Source organism: Paramisgurnus dabryanus, chromosome 15 (assembly GCF_030506205.2).
Source record: "Paramisgurnus dabryanus chromosome 15, PD_genome_1.1, whole genome shotgun sequence".
Classification (NCBI taxonomy): Eukaryota; Metazoa; Chordata; class Actinopteri; order Cypriniformes; family Cobitidae; genus Paramisgurnus; species Paramisgurnus dabryanus.
The window spans coordinates 15,456,144-15,476,342 of record NC_133351.1 but is presented as its reverse complement, the minus strand read 5'-3'; the positions used below and the strand labels follow the sequence as shown (position 1 = coordinate 15,476,342).

General features: G+C 40.4%; 1 protein-coding gene across 4 annotated transcripts in view; it reads left to right on the top strand.

Moving 5' to 3' along the window:
- Window positions 1–1,804: 1,804 nt before the first annotated feature.
- Window positions 1,805–20,199, top strand: part of klf12b (Kruppel like factor 12b) — a 43,164-nt gene continuing 24,769 nt past the window's right edge. The window contains exons 1-2 of one of the 4 annotated variants that reach the window (XM_065251761.2): window positions 1,805–2,094; window positions 19,891–19,973. In XM_065251761.2, the coding sequence (XP_065107833.1) occupies window positions 19,908–19,973 (66 nt within the window). In that variant the 5' untranslated portion in view covers window positions 1,805–2,094; window positions 19,891–19,907. The remainder of the gene's footprint in view (window positions 2,095–19,890; window positions 19,974–20,199) is intronic. The other 3 variants (XM_065251760.2, XM_065251759.2, XM_065251762.2) reach the window with 3 other exon arrangements.

Sequence of the window (20,199 nt, the reverse complement as noted above, 5' to 3'; positions counted from 1 at the left end):
GTACACAAAACACAAAGTCTATCAGAGATGCAAATTAGCTCTATTTTCTATACATTAATTAGGATTCCCAGAAGAGCAAATTTGCAACTTGAAAACTGTAGTTGCTATTTCAACATCACAACGTTCCCTTCTGAATGCTTGCCCGAACAGACATAAATAGCTTTTATTGAGTCGTAATCGAAAAAGATGCATTCTAAAGGAGAAAAATGTGACATTCAGGCAGTTGTTGAGATGTGCTTGACGTGTCTATTTACAGTCATAGCAGATGCTTTTCTACCAAAACAACTCGTAATATGGAAACCAACCGGAGGCTTTGTGTGTTTTTTATGTCTCAAGTGTCATCAGAGACAAATTATAGTCATATGTGCATAATGTTTAGGTTTTGCACGTAATGAGGAAAAGAAGATTGCAGCTGGGGATTTCGAATTAATGTAAAGCATAAAAACAATTCTTAGATTTATTAAATAAAGTTTATTTAACTAAGTTCGGGAGGAGCATGGTCAATAATCCAACCAATCAGCAGGCCATGAAAAGGTCTCTATATATGGTCGTCCCTCACCTCTTTGCAGCATCCCACCTCCACCCCATCACCTAACTCTCTGCTGGTACATCTACCCCAGTTAAAAAGGTGGTACAGGTAGTACCCTTGGTTACTAAGCTAATATTCCGAACTTGGAGCCCTCCTCTTGTACAGCATACCATATATGCTTTAACTAATTACCCTATTGATTACATGTTAATGCAAACTCATGAAATATAAAGTATTTTTAGTTTTATTCAGTTGTACATACATATATTATTTCCCTTTTAAACTTTTTTTAATGTGAAGTAATATGAATCAGGTTTTGTGTCCAAATTAACATTTATATACAGCCACAGAAAAAAATATAGGTATTTGTTTAAGTAAAATTATATTTTTTGTTTCATTCTGTCAACTACCGACAACATATCTTCCACATTTTTCCAAAGATGCATTGTTTTCCGATCTTCAATACTGGAAATAATTTCTCAACAACAAAATACTAATGTTTTAAAAGTGCACCTATTTCATTGCTAAAAAACCTAACCTGTACGTCGTGATTGGCCTGAATACCTCTGACATCAGCCAAAAAATGTTATGCTCCTTACCATGCTTGAAAGATTCGGACACAATGCAATGCTAACAGGAGTTAACTTACAGACTGTGAGTCCAAGCGGGAGGAATTATGATAATACTGGCTTTGTCTACATCACCAATCCCAGGAAATAAACCATTGCGTACAATCCATGTGTTTGTTGTAGTCCAAGAAAAGAGATTTATGTTGGAGACGATAACTTGCTTCATCGCTTAATTTGGGGTATGTACCTTTTGCATATCGTTAACATGTACTAATACACACTTACACAGTAAAGGAAATGTTAAAATGGGAATCAGACAATAGGTGCTCTTTAAATTAATTTTAGGAAAAAATAAAAAAGTAACTTTTTAGTCACATCTTTTATGGGTCTCTTTTACATTGACTTTATGTCACTCCTGAGGTTTGCATTTGTTGAAATTCAACAGACACTGAACTAAATATATATATTACATTATACAATATATATACATCTAATGTATTTATCATCATACATGCTTTCTGCTTTTCCCCCTGTTATTGTCAAATTCCAACACAATTTTTCCACAGAAAGGCAGAAAGGTGTGGAAAAATATGCGCTCATTTACAGTAGTCTTTTTCTACCTGTCTCTCTTCTCCCCTGTCTCTCTCTCTCTTCCCCTTTAAATGGGGAGGTACCGTTTCTCCGCTGCCTGGGCTCAGAGACATGTCGGAAACCTCCCACGAGGGGCCCCGTGTAATTCGATGCATGCTGTTAAAGCTTAGAGTATATTGTCTTCTCTTGCTTACGAAGCCTCCACCCACCGGCCCACCCTACATTTAGCGGATCATGTGACCGTGGTAAGTCATTTGCAAGTACAACAGTTCTCTGTGAGCTCCCATTCATTTCCTGAGAACTGCCCTGAGCAGCTGAGAGGAGCAGAGAGGGGAGGGAGTCACAGAGAGACAGAGCGGACTGTATAAGGAAGACAGTTTCTGTCGCTCGGCAGCTTCTGCTCAGGTCTGTCTATATATTATTATTCTCTTGTTTTTTGTTGCTGTCATTTTTTCTGTACTTTGAATGTTGTTACTTGCTTGGTTGTATCTGCTTTGCGCATCTTGTTTAGCTGTCATCGTACTGTTACGGCAGATGACAAGTCTGATGCTGTCCAGCATTCTAACCACCGTACAATGCAGGTGGCCGAAGACATTACAAAAAAGCATGATGTCATTTTTATTACGTGCACTTATAAACAGTGTTATTTACTTATACACATCTATTTTACAATAGAAATTTGGCTTTTGTAAAGTCGTCTAAATTGTTTTGAGTTTAGTTGTTGTTGCATCACTTCGGTTCACAAAGTGTTTTCTCTGGCATATTTAGATGCTTTGAGGATATTTTTCCAGAGTTTTTTATTTTTATTGGAGAGGCAAATGGCTTTCTGGTTTAAATATTGACACAGTCTGAAAAGTGTGTGCTTGTGTGAGAAGCCAGTTAGAGGTCTCCTGGTGTCCGCTGTTTCTCTCGCTGGAAAAGTTTGATCCCGTTAAAGGCGCTCATGCATTCATTGAGCGTAAGCGCGTGTGAGCGCGAGCGTGTGTTTGGTGATGGCACGTGTATCTCCAAAGAGATGACAGGCTTCCTGGTGAGCGGAGTTACCGTGGTGACAAACGGGGGTAGGAATCAGAGACTGAAGTGGTGGAGGAGGGACAGCGAGTGGGCGAGAGGTGTGCGTTTGTATGTGTGCACCGGGGTGTTACATGGGTGGTGTCGTGGATGTCATCTGCTCCTCAAGGAACAGACATCGGTATTGATGGCTGGCTGTCAGTGTCGGGCTCCTGGGTTGTTGTGATGTGGTTGTGGGCTGGCCCGTGGCTGTTCTTTTCAATTACGGCAGACCTGGTCGCAAAAGACAGTGAAGCGGTGTGGAGGTCGTTGTGCTTTTGTGCAAGTGCAGGCAGTGTGTGTGTGTGTGTAATTGGGATTGGGTGGTGTGTGTGTACTTTGATACAGTGTGTCTCGGTCTGAGACTGTCAGTGCTAATGTTGGTCACTCAACCTTAAACTGTGAGACTACAACCTTTGCAGCTCAAGGCTATTTGGCACAGAGATGAGCTTATTTAATGCACACACTTACTGCAACACAATTGCGTGTGTATTGTTCAAAACCACCAAGCAAATCATTATTGGTGCAGAGACTATAGGTATGAATGGTAGTTAGTGCTTAGGCAAGCATCTTCATGATTGTTCATACTTGGGGTTTGTTTCAAACCTCTAACCAAAACTATTACATTTGTGCTGCTTTTCGAGGAGTGTCTAAATATGTCTATAAGCCAATCAGGATTTTGCATTGAACCCTGGTAATATCTAGAGACCAGAATGTCACCAGGAATTCACAATATAGCAACCACCCAAAAGTCCCTAGCAACACCCTGCAGTGCACCTAAAGTCCGTTTAGAAAAGTCACTAGTAATGTGCGAGTCATCTCATAACCTGTCAGGTTAGGGCGGGTAAAGAAATTGTCACATAATTGGCGGGGCGGGTTAGGGCTGGTCATTAAAAACAAAATAAAAAATGACATGCATTTTGCGTCTATTTCTATAGCTTATATAAAATATTTCAGAATATATCTTTTCATATTTTATTAGGTTCTTCTTTAATAAGGTTACAATACGTAGGCCTACGTAGCAATGCAACTTGCGTGATGTCCTCAAACCATAAAAGCGCCAAGCAAAACCAACAAAACAAACAGAAGTGAAACGAGGTGCGCAGAAATTAAGTTCGGGAATGTAGGTGGCAATGTTTACCTCTGGGGAGTTATTTCAGTCATGCAAGACTAAAGTCCTATCTACTTATCTCTAAAACCAGCTGCTAAAATCACAATTAAACAACATATTTCTCATCATCAAACCTGACATCAACTGTACAATACCTTTCGTTTCTTAAGCCTAAATTGCGCACATTTACACATTTTTGTCGAGGTCATTTTAGGTACTGCGCATGCGCACAAGTTCACACGACTCTGTACAGAGCCCCTCCCCCAGAGAATCGTCAGTCTTTATCGAATGATAATTGGTTCTTTTAACTGGAAGGCGGGACTTCTGTTGCCAGAGCGGCCATAATGAGCATTGCATTGTCCTCTATTCATATTAACAGGAATGCTCAATCTTGTTATATCCAATATCTCTGGCACTCTTGAAATAAGCCAGAACACCTTAGCAACCCCATAACAATGCTTTACAAACCATTTAAAACACCGTTGGCAACCAGAAACATGGCAACAACCCAGAACACCTTAGTATTGTGGTGAGTTTTGCACAAACAAGCTGCATTCACAAGAAAATGCGAGACTTTTACATCCAATAGGCTTGTAGTTTATTAATAAAAATATTATTTTTTTCATTTTTTCATTTATTAGGACTTTAAAGCTTAAAGAGAAAAGTCAAAATCCGATTTTATTGACTGTGTAGGGTATATTTGATTGCTTTAGAATCTCTATCAGAAGAGTATTGGAGGATTTTATCCATGCCCCTGAGATGACAGATAGAGGGCCAGATAGAGGGCTCAATAATAGGAGCCAATAATCACAGGACAGCATATCTGCTTATCAGCACTACTTTCTATTGCACCGGAGGTTTCTATTAAAACGGTCTCTCGATTGACCATGCTAGCCATGTGCATCAGGAATTAAAGGTTAGCAGATTTCTGCTTGGAGGAGGTTCGCACAGGTGGGCTGGGGTAGTGAATTATTGATGGAACTTGCTTTAGACTGGACGCCTTAAGGGATTATCTAGGAAATCTTCGAAAGCTCCAGGCCAGGCAGCGGTACTAGGATTGAATCCCAAACTGGCCCCGTCTGTTTCTGGCTTGACCCGGAGGAATGCCCCCGTGTCTTTTTAATGTTTAGCATTGCCCTTAATCACACTACAGCGGCAAACCACTAAAGAACGGCATATTTATTGTGGACATGTTCAGTTTATGTTCAGTCTGTCACTGATCCTAGTCAACAGCATGCAGAGCGTTTCTTTCATTGCAGAGATGGATACAGGTGTGCTCTTGCTCATCACACTGAACTGAATGAAAAATTATTTGTTGTTGTTTATTGCATCAGTACATACAATATATGTTTGGTTTCGAGAATACATTTCCATTGTTTGGTAATACAAGAAGGACGATGTCGATGATGTAAATTCTTAAAAAATAAAAAACACTGTAAATTACAGTAAAAATCAAAGCGTAACATGCAGAAAAATTTTGTGGCAGTTCATAACTATTTTACAAGGTAGCTAATGAATACGATCTCATTTATACATTTTTGTACGATCTGCTTTAGTGACATTGAGAGGGGAGGGGTCAAGGGTGGGGCTTTGTTAGTGCTTTTATTAATGCTAATAAATAATCATACGTTTTTCTACAATTCACTTTATACGAATTCATCCGAATTAGCCAACTTGTAAAGATCAGGCTGGCAATGCTGAGATGTTGCATAGCGTCAACTCTATTCCTACTTATATAGCTTTGTAGACTAGTATGCTTATTGTTGGCTCATACGACAAAATTTTAAATGATTCCACTTTGTTTGGATAAAAGCTTCTGGTAGACCAATAAATGTAAATGTATGTACAGTGTTGAAATTTTTATCGTTACTTGTAAATAATACAATTCAGAAGAAATTTTGTCTGGATCTTAATGCCTTGAGGAACTATATAGACTAATTGTTTTTCCATTAAGTTTATAAAAGTCATCTCAGGTTAAGAGACGGCAGCAAGGTGCGCTAACTGTGTTGTCATGACGACAGGCAGTCAGAGAACAGCACATAGACAGTATATTGTGCATTTCTTTTCATCTTAATTTTTCTCACCATCAAGCAGAGCGATTCGATGTCTAATTATCCTAAAAAAACGACATCATGTCTCTACGTAAATTTCGTTTCACATCTTTATATCATAAAGCCTGTTTGGAACACTTTACATGACGGATACACAGAGCATAGTATATTTACAGAGTTACTATTGAAGGATTCTGACAGTTGCCATAAATCATTTGCGCTGAGGATCAACTATAGTTGAAGCAGATGTAGACTTTTGCATGCTTACTGTGTCAGTATTCAGCAGTCATTCCTCCCCCTCCCGTACACAGCTTCAGTAAACAAACCATTGCTGGACATGAGGGTCAAGGGTTGAACACACCAGAGGACACGCAGCAGAACATTTTGTCAGTTTAGCGAAAATGTTGAAACGAACGAGGGAGAGAAAGAACCTCACACCCACATAGTTGTACCCTCATACCCACATTCGCATCTTTCACCCACTCTTCTCCTGCGTGGTTGGTGTATGGGCACTGTAAAGCAAACATCAGCTGACCAATCACGGCTCAGTCCTCTTGCTTACAGAAATTGTGTTGGTGATTTTGACAGAATTAGATGGTTTCCTTTGATGCTTGTATATAAAGATAGGTGGAAGATTTGGATATCTGTGTCTGTGAACTTTGTAACTACTTGTAGGTCTCTGGTTGGGGGGTGGAGTTGGCTTGGAGGGGGGTGTTTGGGGAATTATGCAAACAACATGTGGAGTCAATTACGAAGCAAAGGTTTAGCACAGCATGCATGGCTCAGCTTTTAAAGACTTCCCCAGTCCATGTCATATATCCCTCCATCGACTCACTATGACTCGTACCTGGCACAGAAAGCTGGATATTATCAGAAAACATGGAAAATTAAACTGAAAATCAGACTGTCACTGCATGTGAAGCATGAATAAAAACCCAGCTGCTTATTCTATTAAGCAGCTCTATGGGTGCCGGGATGGGTCAAATTTCTGTTTAAAAATACCTTTGCAAGGACTTCCTGTATTACTTAATGTTTAAGTTGGTTGAACCCTGAACCCCTGAATTTTTGGCCTGTAGTTGTTATTTTACTAAATGTAGCAATACAGGAGATTTAAGATTTGCAGAGAAAAACAGAGCGTGTGAGATTACGTGTCCCTCACTTCATGTGTTGTGACATGGTTCTTGTTTGACATCAGTGCCATTGCTCAATCAGAGAATGTGTGTACAGAACACTAGGTGGGTCCACAAGTGGATGTTATCCTTGTGTGTTTCTTAAGTTGTACATTTGAGTTCATGTTTACTTCTTAGGGAAAAAAATGGACTGGGGGTCTCATCCTAATGGGGTTCATTTGCAAAAATTACTGGCTGACTGCACTTAAAAGTACCCATGAAATCAAAACTGACAGTTCTTATTTTTTAGCGGAATATTGCAATATTTATTATAAACACATTATCTGTGTGTATTTCATGTGCCTTCAAAAGCATTTTTCAAATCCGCAAATGTACTTCTGCCGTCTTGTGGCAATCCTTTTCTGATCAGCTTGATATCAGCTTTAAGTAAGGAAAAAATAACGGGCCATTGAATTATAAGAAATAATTCACACCCAAGGTGGTACTGCAATTATTCCACTTATACCATGGTTGCCAGTGATGCGTGGGTCAATGTATAAACAACCCGCATCCGACTGACGTTTTCAACAAAACCGCCCACAACTCAGACCGCAAAAAAAATAAATAGTGTACCCGATCCGCTCCCTGGCCCGCATTTTTTAAAAGTAGTAACTGTTTAAATAGTTAACTGCCATCTTTATTTCAAACGACCCGACCGACCGTGACCCGAATATCATAAAAAATATTTTTGGATGACTCATAACCGCAGGTAACCATTTCAGATCAACCAGCGCATTACTGATGGTTACCACAAACATTGCTCTGGTGACTATTTTTAAGACATTGGACAAGTTAGGTGTGCGATTATCGAAAAATAATGCATACCCTTGGAACATTTTTCAACCAATAAGAATAAAGCATTCAAGACCCGTGGTATAATCCTGCTTAATACAAGACTGCTTAACAAATAAATACTGTAAATGGACATGAAAATTTGATTTCTGTTTATATTACTTGATTATGTGACAACAGTAGGGGTGGGCGATATGACCAAAATCTTCTATCACGATAGGATTAATTTTATATCATGATAACGATATGTATCACGGTAGAGTTTTTTATGTTTTAATAAGGTTTAAATCTTTAATACCATAGAAATGTTCATAATTCTCACAAAAAACATATACAAGCATAGAAAGAAGATAAAAACAAACAAAACTCAAGCTCTCTGAAGATACACAGTCAATAAGAATGATAATAAATAATTATGCATGTATGTATAGGCCTATATATATTTTTATTTAAGGTAGAAAAGTGATTTAATCAGGAGCAGTGAGAGATTTTTTTCTCAATCCTGTTTGATTAACACGAGTGACAGACAGGAGCAAAATTAGGTAACTTCCCCTTTAAGACCAAAGTCCGGATCCAATACACTGTTACACATGCGCTTTCTCTTTTAGCTGTTTACTTTCTCTTAAGACCTTACTGGTCGTGTTTATGATGATGCTTGCAAAGACGGGAATTTTGACGCATATGTGTATTTAAGGCCAATAAAGCGGGAAAAATGCTCACGAGCTTAATGAGCTTAATAAGCAGAGGTCGCGCGACTTGCGCGCTCCTCACAGACAGAAAGAGCAGCGGTTGCGCGACTTGTCCGCTCCTGACACACAGAAAGAACGCACGCATACAGATCTGTTGTCTGTGTTTCAATGGCTTAAAATAACTTGTTTTAAAACTGCAGTGCTTAAATACGTGTACAAACGTTACGTTTTCGCGACCACACGCACAGGAGCATGACGTGGGCACGTAACCTCGATAGAAACGATAGTCCAAAATCTCTACCGGTTGACAAATTTCTACCGGTTAATTTTGTCTACCGGTTTATCGCCCACCCCTAGACAACAGCATGGTGTGCTTCAAGAGACTACAATATTCTAGGACTGTGTATGAAAATAACTCCCTGTACTTTGGGTGCACTATTTGAGGGAACATCTATTTTTAGTGGTGTCCGAAATCATAGTGGACATTAATGAGTGCACCCACACAACCCCACGATGCACTGCAATAATGAGTGTACTTCCGATGTTAACTCACAGCTAGCTCGTCCACAGAGGTTTGCACATCTCTGCGGAAAATGGCGCCCAAACTGCAGCGTCTCCAGCGAGCTCAAGCGTCCGAATTTACCCACTCGTTTTAATTTACTCCTTCCAGCGAACTATATTAGTGGAGTAATGTTTGGGAATAGTGAATGTGTAGGGGTATAGGGGACTATTGTCTAGGAGAATGTTGTCAGGGGCAACGGTCATACAGTTTAGTTATAAATATCATTAAAATTTTGTTTTTTAGTTATGATGTGTTTTTTATGTGTATATAGTAAAAGAAAAATAATATTCATCATAACAATTAGCAGTGTTGCATAGTAAATAAAAAGAGGCCAGATGAAAATATACTATAGTATACTTTAGTATTTACCATAGTAAATTGTAGTATGATACATAGTATTTTTGTAATTAATACACTTTGAATGTATACTGTAATATACTATATACTATTAACTATAGGCTTAAATACTGTAGTATGCTTCAATTCTTATGGTACGGTTCAAAACCACTTTAGTATCTAGGAATTTTTACTACAGTTTTCTAAAGTAAATACTAAAATGTAGAGTACTACAGGATTTTGTATTGTCAAAACTGTGTTTTATCATACATCAACTATGGCTATTGATCAGCATATATTTCTCAAACACTAATAGCGCTTTTCCATTGCATAGTACCCCACGGTTTGGTTTAGTTTGGGTCGGGTCAGCTTACTTTTGGGAGCATTTCCATTGGGTGCAGTACGTAGTACCCGATACTTTTTTTCGTACCACCTCAGTTGGGGTTCCAAGCGACCCGAGCTGATACCAAACGTGACGCGAAAACACTGTAGGTCACTGATTGGTCTGAGAGAAGCGTCATCGCTATAATGTAAATATTAGCTTTAGCTTACTGCTAGCTTGCGCTGTCTCTTGCAAACATGTTGTTATCTGTGTTCTGCTATAAGTTTCCAAACACCCTTTTAGCGATGAAAAACATCCGCAAGTTGAGAATCCGGGACACCATAACAGTTTTTTCCAGACTTGCAGTGGCGGCACATTCGCGACGTGCACGTCGGCATTATATGCTTAAATGCAACTTGAATGAGGCTCAGCGGAGCGTCGTCGACTGACGCCACGGGTCGGGTGTTTGAACAGAAACTGTCATGTGAGACAGAGGTAGTTATAAACGCGATGTGCAAACATCTATTTGTGGTGGCCACTTTTTATTTTGTGGCAGACTGAGAAATAAATGAATGTATGGGAATGTACAACAACGCTCTCACGTGTATGATGTCACAGCAGTAGGCAGCGTAAATATAACGACACGCCTATAATCCCTCCCACTCCGAAGTGATACTAAACTCGATGGAAAAGCTAACCACGCCAAAGTGAGGTGAGCTGACCCGACCCAAACTAAACTAAACCGTGGGGTACTATGCAATGGAAAAGCGCCATCGATGTATATGGGGGAAGGGGGTCAGTGTGCAAAACATTCAGATGCTGTAGGGGTGGCGTCTTAAAGAATCTATCCACCATTAAAGCTGGAGGATGCAGTCAGGCCCATTGAGACTGGAGGAGTGGGTTATTGTACTGATTGTATTAGACTCCACCACCTCCACCCACAAACCCTCATCATTCCTTCAAATACACCTCCACAAACATACTTCAGACTCTGCAGCACTGTACGACCTTCACTGCTATGCAAAGTATGACTGCTCTTATTTCCAGGTGTGGTACATTGACCTGCTATGAATGAAAGGCTCAATCTCTTTGATAACATTTGTACAACTGCAAGTGTCATTCAAGATTGTCATTGAATTGTGTATATTTAAAATATTTTTTAATTAAATAACCCTGTCTGTGAACGCTGATGTCTTATAATCTAATTAAAAGATTTAAAGCATCAAAGTTAGATTGATTTCACATTTTACAACCTTATATTAAAGTTATTAAGATTATATTTTCAAAGAAAATTCTTTACCGTTAATCAAGGATGATTTTATATAAAAAACAGTAAACTACCTAAATTGACTTTGACTTTGTGTTTTCACAGACTGAATCACAATTCAGAGTCTTTATCTGAGTTACCCTTACTGTTATTTAGTATTGCGAGAATAATTTGACCGGGTACACAGCTTGAGTGTGAAATGGTGTTGTTGTTTGTGCATCTGTGTTGTCTTTGGACGCAACTTCCACCTTTCCCGCATGCACAACTACCCTGCGGTCCACAGCTGGTGCTAACACAGATGGCCCTTAAAAGTTCGCTTTGGACACCTTTAAATGGATTTACTTAAATGTTGGGGACAGCTGTGAGAGCCTTCTTAGCAGGCGTAGACTTTAAGAGGCGGGGCATTCTTCTTAACTGTCAATCACATTACGCACAATTGTCGTTGGATGACAAAAACAGGACGTGCATTACTAATTGGGAGAAGTGCGTTTTTTAAATTCATACATTAGGGATGGCCAGGCAGGGCTTACCCTACCTCAATACCTTGCTGTATTGAAAGGTGCAGCTTTTAATTGTGATGGTAAAAGAGCCGTGTCATCTGTCCTCTGAGACACCAAAGGGATTTTTTACAGCAGCTGACATACAAGCTTTAAGTTAAAGCATCAATCAATTGTTACTGACGAGACTAATTAATTACAATATGCTGGGTTCATTAAAAGTGGATGAATGACACATGAATGAACTCTGTAGTCACAATGACCTTTAACAAAAAACAACACTTAGGTTTAATGTTTTTAGGTCTCTGATTTGATGACATTGCATACAGTAAAATAATCTTTTTGTTACAGTGCACAATACTGTAACATAGACAATACTTTAAATGCAGACACTCGGAGACACACACACAGAGAGAGAGAAAGAGCTGTGAGGCATGTGCTGGTCAGAGGCAGTTCATTAGTTTTCTTTTCTGAATTGGAGATGAGGTTTGGATTTCCAGTTCCTGTGTTCACTGAAGGCTCGGAGGGAGAAAATACAGAACAGAGGCAGCGTATCAGCAAATGCACATTCCTTATTGATCCAACACAGATCATCAGTATGAATGTCCAGCTCTCTGGAGCGAAATCCCTCTGCGGTGACCAATCTACCCATGCCATACCTCTTGGAGCAATTGAGGTTTTTGTGTCAGGTCTATTTTAAAGCATGGGCCGCTGAGACCACTGCACTTTAACTAAAGGGGGGAGGGAGTAGGTGTGCTTACAGTGACTGGGGTCACACCTCTCTTGGGCAGCCCACCATTTTACGATATAAGAGGAGTGTGTGCGCAAAATGTAACAGGAGATTTATTACAATTCATATTAGAAATAAATGTGTTGTTGATGTTTAATCATGAAGATTTAGTCATTTAGCAATACATGGTAGTCAACACAAAAAATCCTACATATTGTTATTGGAACAGTAAATATTTTGATTCATAGGCATATATAAAAAATAAAGATTAGCTTATATATAACGATTAGCGGACAGTAACACCGATTCACATAAATTGTTCCTTCAGAGACTGCATAAAAACAAATGACAGGTTCAGGATATTAAATTAATTATTTTATTCACATTTTAAATTTAGATTTTGAAAATATATAGTGAGAATTTTATCTACCACTTAATCCAATTTCCTATTATGGACTATGCTTAAAATAGTGTGACACTGCTGAGCTCAGCACACTCATTTCAGAGAAGTGTACTTGAGTATGTGCGTATAAATTTAAGATGTATTTACATATGTGTGTAGCTGTGATATAGTGAAAAATAAAACGAAGTTCATCAGAGGTCATAAATAGATGAAAGACGGAACCAGAAAGTATAGTCTTACGAGAAACTACAAAACAATGTTGGGATTGAAAAAACCCACAATGTAAAAGCACAAAAGTCCCTTTGCTTAGTTAAAGGTGCCCTACATCCTGAACCTTCAAAAAGAATAGCTAACGTGTTCTAGATGTATTTTGGTAAACCATACCATTTCGTTTTGTATTCACAAATTTTGACAGAAGACATTTCATGTTGACGGGGGAAAGGATGCAGTTATTGCACAACTGAGATGGTGATGCATATATATTTGTTTTTTTTATATATATTTATAGTATTACTGAGCATTTTTTTAGTAATTCACCTTGCAGCATAGGATCCACTTAATTCAGTATCTGTTTTGGATTGTCCTAAAAATAAACTGTAAAATATGATAGTCTAACTTATACAACTTTTGACATTTTGCCTCCTTAGAATTGACCAATCAGTAAATATACCTGCTCAATACTTTATATTGTAACATCAACTTGGAGTGTATTAACTGCTTCCAACCTTGTGTTTGTGAGTGGTAGGCCATATCTCACGGCCGAGCTGTCTCATCCTCATTGAATCACTGACACAGGATCTCCCTATGCAGAAATAGCCAGAGCCCAAGGGCAATCTGCTGGACTGTGGGTGCTTCCATCAGCCTGTGTTTTGGAAAGTTGGCTTAATGTTTACCGGAGCCACAGCCTCCTTTTAAAGGTCTCTAACTTCTTATGAAGTGTGTGAGGCATATGGCACTTTTCCATTGCATAGTACCCCACGGTTTGGGTCAGGTCAGCTTACTTTTGGGGGCTTTTCCACTGGGTGCAGTACGTAGTACCCAATACTTTTTTTTAGTACCACCTCGGTTGGGGTTCCAAGCGACCTTAGCTGATACAAGAACGTGATGCGAAAACACTGTAGATTACGGATTGGTCTAAGAGAAATGTCACTACCAGTGTCATCGCTATAATGTAAAAGATTAGCTTTACCTTCATGCTAGCTTGCGCTGTCTTAAGTAAACCTGTTGTCATCTGTGCTTTGCTGTATTTTAGCGATGAAAAACATCCACAGGTTGGAAATCAGGAACACATAACAGTTTTTACCAGCCATGCAGTTTGTGGCGGTACATTTGCGATGCGCACATCCGCATTTATGCTTAAATGCAACTTAAATGAGGCTTAGCGGAGTGCGTCGACTGACGACACAGGTGTTTGTACAGAAACTGTCATGTGAGACAGAGGTAGTGATAAATGCAATGTGCAAACGTTTATTTGTGGTGGTCAATTTTAATTTTGTGGCAGACTGAGAAATAAATAAATGTATGGGGATGTACAACGACGCTCTCACTTGTATGATGTCACAGCAGTAGGCAGCGCAAATATAACAACACGCCAATAATCCCTCCCACTATGAAGTGTTAATAAACGCGATGGAAAAGCTAAACAAGCCAAAGTGAGGTGAGGTGAGCTGAACCGACCTGGCCCATACCGAATAGTGGGGTAGGCTAATATGCAATGGAAAAGATCCAATAGTGATGGGGGTAAAATAGGTGTACTTTTGTGTCTTTTAGCTGCTGGCATCTTGCATAGGCCCTGCCATTTGTTTTCGGTGGAAAAAGAAAAATGCTGATGGGCTTTAGTGCTTCCTTTGTAAGTGAACTGGATTTTATTATGTATCTTTATTGAATTGATATTGCCCTAAAACATTTGATTTAAGACTGCTTTATATTCTTGACCTAAGTTTTCCTGTTCGGAACTTTTTTTGGTCTTTTTTGGCACTTCCCATACTCATTTCTCTGTCAAAGTTCATTTGTCACACTCAGCAAAACAGAGCTACAAGTCAGAAAATCTATTTGGTTGGAAGGCTGAGTGAATGACAAGTATTGTTGTGTGGCTGTTTTTAGCCAGAGGAAAATGGCAAAGCGGGCTCCCTGAGGTGAGTCGCTACCGTCTGGGTACGCGGGGTAGAGAACGCACACTCAAATAACATCCACAAACTCAGCTGTTACAGAAGCAGCTCATTTCTCTGGAGCTCAAATCAAAAAATGTCCCGAAAGCGGCCAAAGTCTTAAGACAGACTCGCCTGCCAAGGAAAATGCGCCTTATGAAATGGAAAGTCTGAAGTCATTCACAGTGTGCCAGAAAAGATTAACCAAAGCAATACAGTCCACACCGAAGTTTGGGCAGTGTTAAGGTTACACTCCTTAATATCCACGGGGCAAAGTGTGTTTGAATCTGCTTGGATGTGAGCGTTTTTTTATGCTGGATAATGTCCAACACAAGATTTTTTTAAGGTTCAATGTTAGTCCTTTAAGCATGAAATCTTGCAACTCTTGAGTTTTAAACTTCTAAAACTTTTCTAATGATTTTATCTGTTTCCAAGTGGGCCATGCAGGCAATATTACAGCAACAAAATGATACACTGATATTATCAGATGGTAATATATAGTCAAGCACAATTTAAAGATTCTCCCTACACCCTTGTGTTTAGATAACACAAAGACGAAACCTTGGGAGGAGCCAAACTGGGCTGGACAACCCGGCCTACCCAGGCGGACACAAACATGTATTTAAACAACACATGCATACATGTATAGATTTGAATCTAATAAAGTAGGCTGGCAGTCCATTGTGTTAGTGTATGGCTGACTTTAGATATGGATGAGGTTGGGATGTGAGGTTAGATGCAGGTCAGGGTTGAAACTTGGCAACCTCTGAGGTAGGTGACAGGAACTTTGGTTACATTATTTAAATACTACAGCATTAACAAACAATAATACAGTCTAAGTAATACCATGGTACTTTCTGTCAGTGCAATAAAGTCAAGTAAACCAAAAGTTTATGCCCACAAACCAATGAATAGTTTCCAAAATGTCTGTAGATGGAAAAGCGGTATTCAGCCTGAATATTTAGCTTGGATGTTCACTGCTGGGGATGGGAGAGCGCTGACTCGTCATTTTTGGCAGTTTTTTAGGGGGCTCCAAAAAGGGAAGTGCAGAGTTGAGCTCTGTCTTGCAGACAATGTGTGAAAGTGACCAGAGGAAGTAATGTAAAAAAAAGTGCATGTAAAAAGATTTTTGAGCCTAGTGGTTGCAAAAGTTTGTCAGGCAGGTCTTCACAATAGCAAGGAAATTGCTTTTATATTTGCAATTTCATTTGGAGACACTAGTGGTGCACTTACACCCGTTTACATTTAAAGTGTCTCCGAAGTATTTCTGCAGCTCAGAATGCAAGGCAATCTATTTACAAGAGCTCAGCAGGGAGTGTCTCTCAATAGCCCTTCTCCTCAATGTGAAGTCTGATGTTACATAAAATGCTGTTTTTTTGCTCTGGTTGAGACCGAGAGAGGATATGTTGGCATGTTTTAGAGTTCAGTGTGCTTGTCTGGCTTTTGGCCGAGCTCCATTGCTCAAATCCCAACATCCCTCCCCACCTCCTCCTTTCACCCCATCCGCATTTCCCCCTTCGGCCCATGGCAGCAGGACCAACCTCTGTGTCACAGATGCCCACAGTTGCTCAGGGCCCTCGACAGGGGAACAAAGCATTGGCAGAACCGCGGGAACCCGTATGTTAGCATGCCACTCCTCGAGTGCAAAATCCTAAAATCTCAGATGATGTATAATGTAATCCTGCTCCTCATGTTACTTGGAAGTTTCTCAGCTTTGAGTATTCTATACCCCACATTAAGCTCCAAATGCTCCAAATGTTTTTTTTTTAACAGATTTAGATTTTTCCAAACAAACCACCAACCTCTTAAATGGAGGTTCCTGCCATGCACTGTAACGTCCCTCACATCAAGTCCACACAAGGCTTGGAGAGGCAGAAAGCTGCACAATGAGGTCTGGACTCAACTTCAGAGGGGGGCAAGTTGAATGCTCTTTAAATCATTTTGTGGCAAGGTCGGCGTGGGGTCCCAGAGTGTCAGGCTTTTCCACCCAAGCCTGTCACCTCATATTGATCCGCTTGTCATTTCTCTAGGTCCTGACCCCCTGTACTGTGCCTCAGCCTGCACCCATGGCCATCAGGGTATTCTAAAGCTACGACTGGGCATAGAAGTGCCAGCCAATCCCCTCCCCTGTCTCCCCATCCTCGTCCGGAATCAAATCCCAGGCGGGCCCCCTCCCTGTTGCCCCGTTTCCAGTTGAATTGGCCTCATTCTTCTCAGGGAGCCTCTTGGGGGATGGCTCCAGCCGTGCATGGCAATGAGATGCCTGAGCACTCAGCTACTGCACCTCCCATGAACACATTCTCATAACACCTGGGATCGCAATTTCAGAGCTTTGGTGAAATGGAAAGGTGATCTTAATCTTTCTTTCGATCACTCTTTTTCCATCTCTTCGGCTCATCCAGTCAGTAGGTGTGCATCAGAATACATCATGATTGATCTGATCAAAGGCTTGTCAAGGAAAACAAGTGCATACACTGGTGTGTTTTTGATTTCTATATAAAACACAGTGTTGTGTCCATTCAATCTTTTGTTAGGCTCTCCAGTTTAATGCATTGACAGTACAGTCGACTGGTTTAGATAAATCACAAAGATCCAACCTGGAGCTATTACACGTTTTGGAGAAGACAGGAAGATGAATCGAAAATTAGTCATCATTACTCCCGTATCACCTTGCCGCTGTTAAATACAGTTTACGATACACCATCTTCCTTGATTAAGTGTTAATCAATTGAAGTTAAGATAGACAAATGATGCCTAAATGTTAACCTCATGGTGCTGTACTCAATTATGCTAATAATCTGTTCATTTGATGGTTAATGAAACAACTGAGACCTTGCTCTTGGTATTGATTTCCCATTTGGAGCTCTCTTAAGGGACAAGGCTAGTTAGGCAAGAGCCTGGTTCATTTATCTGATCTAATGATCAACGTCTTGGAGTGATATGCTTGCGTGATACACAAGAGCGTGGTGACAGCTCCCTGGCTAGATCTTAGACACAAAATACATCAGGCTGTTGCCCTGGTCATTTGTGAAACCTCACACGTCAATCCAGAAGGACAATAAACCTCTGAGCTCCGGCTTGGGTTGCCATGGCAACATTATCTCAGCCCACCACTACCTGGAGCCATTGGACATCCTGATCCCAATATCAATCCAACGCACACAGATTTGCTTGGAAGCCTGCTTTGCCAACGACAAGAGGCTACGGTTACAATTCACAGTGATATGTTTCTCCTTTCACTGCGCCTGGCTCAGCATCTCTTCAAGAACAGCCAGAATGCTTGTTTCATTAAGTTAAACTGTGCATCTACTAATGGCTCATATACCAGCATGAATATAAACATGGGTATTTCATAAGGGTTAATATGGTGGGTAGTGTTGTCCCGTCTTCACCAGAACGAGTCCAAGTGCTGAGTCGAGATCTGGGCTTCATTTCCTGCTGCCAACGCCAGGAGTGAAGTGTACTGTAATAGAGATGTTTAAAGTATATCTGCTTTGCTTGCATTCCTTCATGTGCTGCTGCTAAAATAATAAGTGCATGGGTTACTTCAGGACAACTCCATTTGAGGCTGAATCGCATTGTTTTGATTGGCTGGTTTCATAAGGTTCCCTTTTTTCATAACAATTTTGACTGTCCACTGTTTGCGCTTCACAGTACGTGTGGCAGATGCTCTTCTGATTTTCTGTATCTCAATCGATGAAGCATTGGGTTCATGGGTTTGATCAAAGGATATAAATTCAATCCTCTGAGAATACACACACACACATGCACACACTGATAATAATGTATTCCTTGAAAGCACTGTACTGTAAGTCTGTTTGGGGGAAAAAGCATCTGCAAGATCCATCTTTTTTGTCATCATCTAGATTGTTAACACAGACTGTTATTTGTGCTCACTTTTATGAGTTTTTAACTTCAGAACAGTAATTAAATAAAAAATTGCCATGTCAAAAAGTGCATTGAAGTCATCGCCGCAGATGGCAACTCTTTTCCATTTTACCGCGTTAAAATTTACGCTTGTCCCTTCCAACGAGAGAAATCCAAACAAACATGAGGAAACATGAATATTGCATTTCCCAAGATGCTTATGTGTCTATTACTGTGCCTTTATGGTGTTAAACATGGTAAATTGAGTAGACAGGGAAGAGAAACTGGCTCAGTGGGAGTGCTGCAACATCTCAACTTACCATCATTCAGTGGTGTAAGAGCTATATTAACTTGTAATCAGATTCCACCAGTTCATTAAAGCCGTCTCCTCATGCATCCTTGGATGTTGAGGGAGGTGGCCACTTTTCATGTGCGAGAGTGTCTGAAGCGGCGAGCTGTAACGAGACTGTAGCTTTTGTTCCAATACTCCGACGCCTGAGGGGGGTTTTCATAGAGAAGTGGATTCTGTTTGAAAGCCGTATCTTTTGTGTGAATATCCAAGAAGAGAGATGTCAGGGAATAGAGCATCGAATGTGTGTGTGCATACATGTGCGTGTCTGTGTGTGTGTATGTTTGTGCACATTTGCTTGGATAGCTCTGACCCATAGACTTGTAGCAGGTCACGTACAGTAGGTGACGCTGAACATTCTTTCCTATTTGCGGGTAACGGAAGCTCTGCAGGATATGTTTTACACCAGGCATACTGTTGGAATGTGAATGCACAACAAACGGATTTAGAGGTTAATATTTACATGCATACATTTGGCAGACAATTTAACCCAAAAGTGACTTGCAGTGCTTACTTAATACGTATGTGTGTTCCCTGGGAATCGAACTCGTGACCTCTCGTTTTAATTATTGCAAAAGTGGGGCAAACTTCATTCTATTCTGCATTCTGTTCCGGTCGATCTCCAAAGCCCCTGAGGTGTAAAATACCAGCCAAAATACTGACCAGATGCGTCTGTGTACTTTCGGACTTAAATCCGAACTGTTTACTAACTGCATACCATGACATCATTGCCTGTTCTGTTGCAGTCTGCGCTATTGTTTAGAGCATTCTAGATTTGACTCGAATCCCGAAAAGGTGAGAGGAGTCACACGCAGCAGCTTTCTCATCCTTTTCTCTTTTTCTCTCTCTCGACTCGCAGACGCCATCAAAAACAGGATGTTAATGCTAGACGGAATGCCTGCAGTCCGAGTCAAAGCAGAACCTCTGGAATCTGAGAGAGGGGTAAGAGAACAGTTGTTTTTGATACAATTTCTACCCTCCCATCCACGCTGCCGTACAATTTCTTCACCCCTAACTCCCACCCACCCCCTCATGCTGATACCCCTAATTACTCCCAGGCATTGGACAGGAATGGTGTGTGTGTGAAACAGACCCGATGGAGAGCAGGGTTGTGGAAAGAAGACACAGCTGGAGCAGTAAAGCTCCCCGGGCTCAAAGTCAGGGCCAC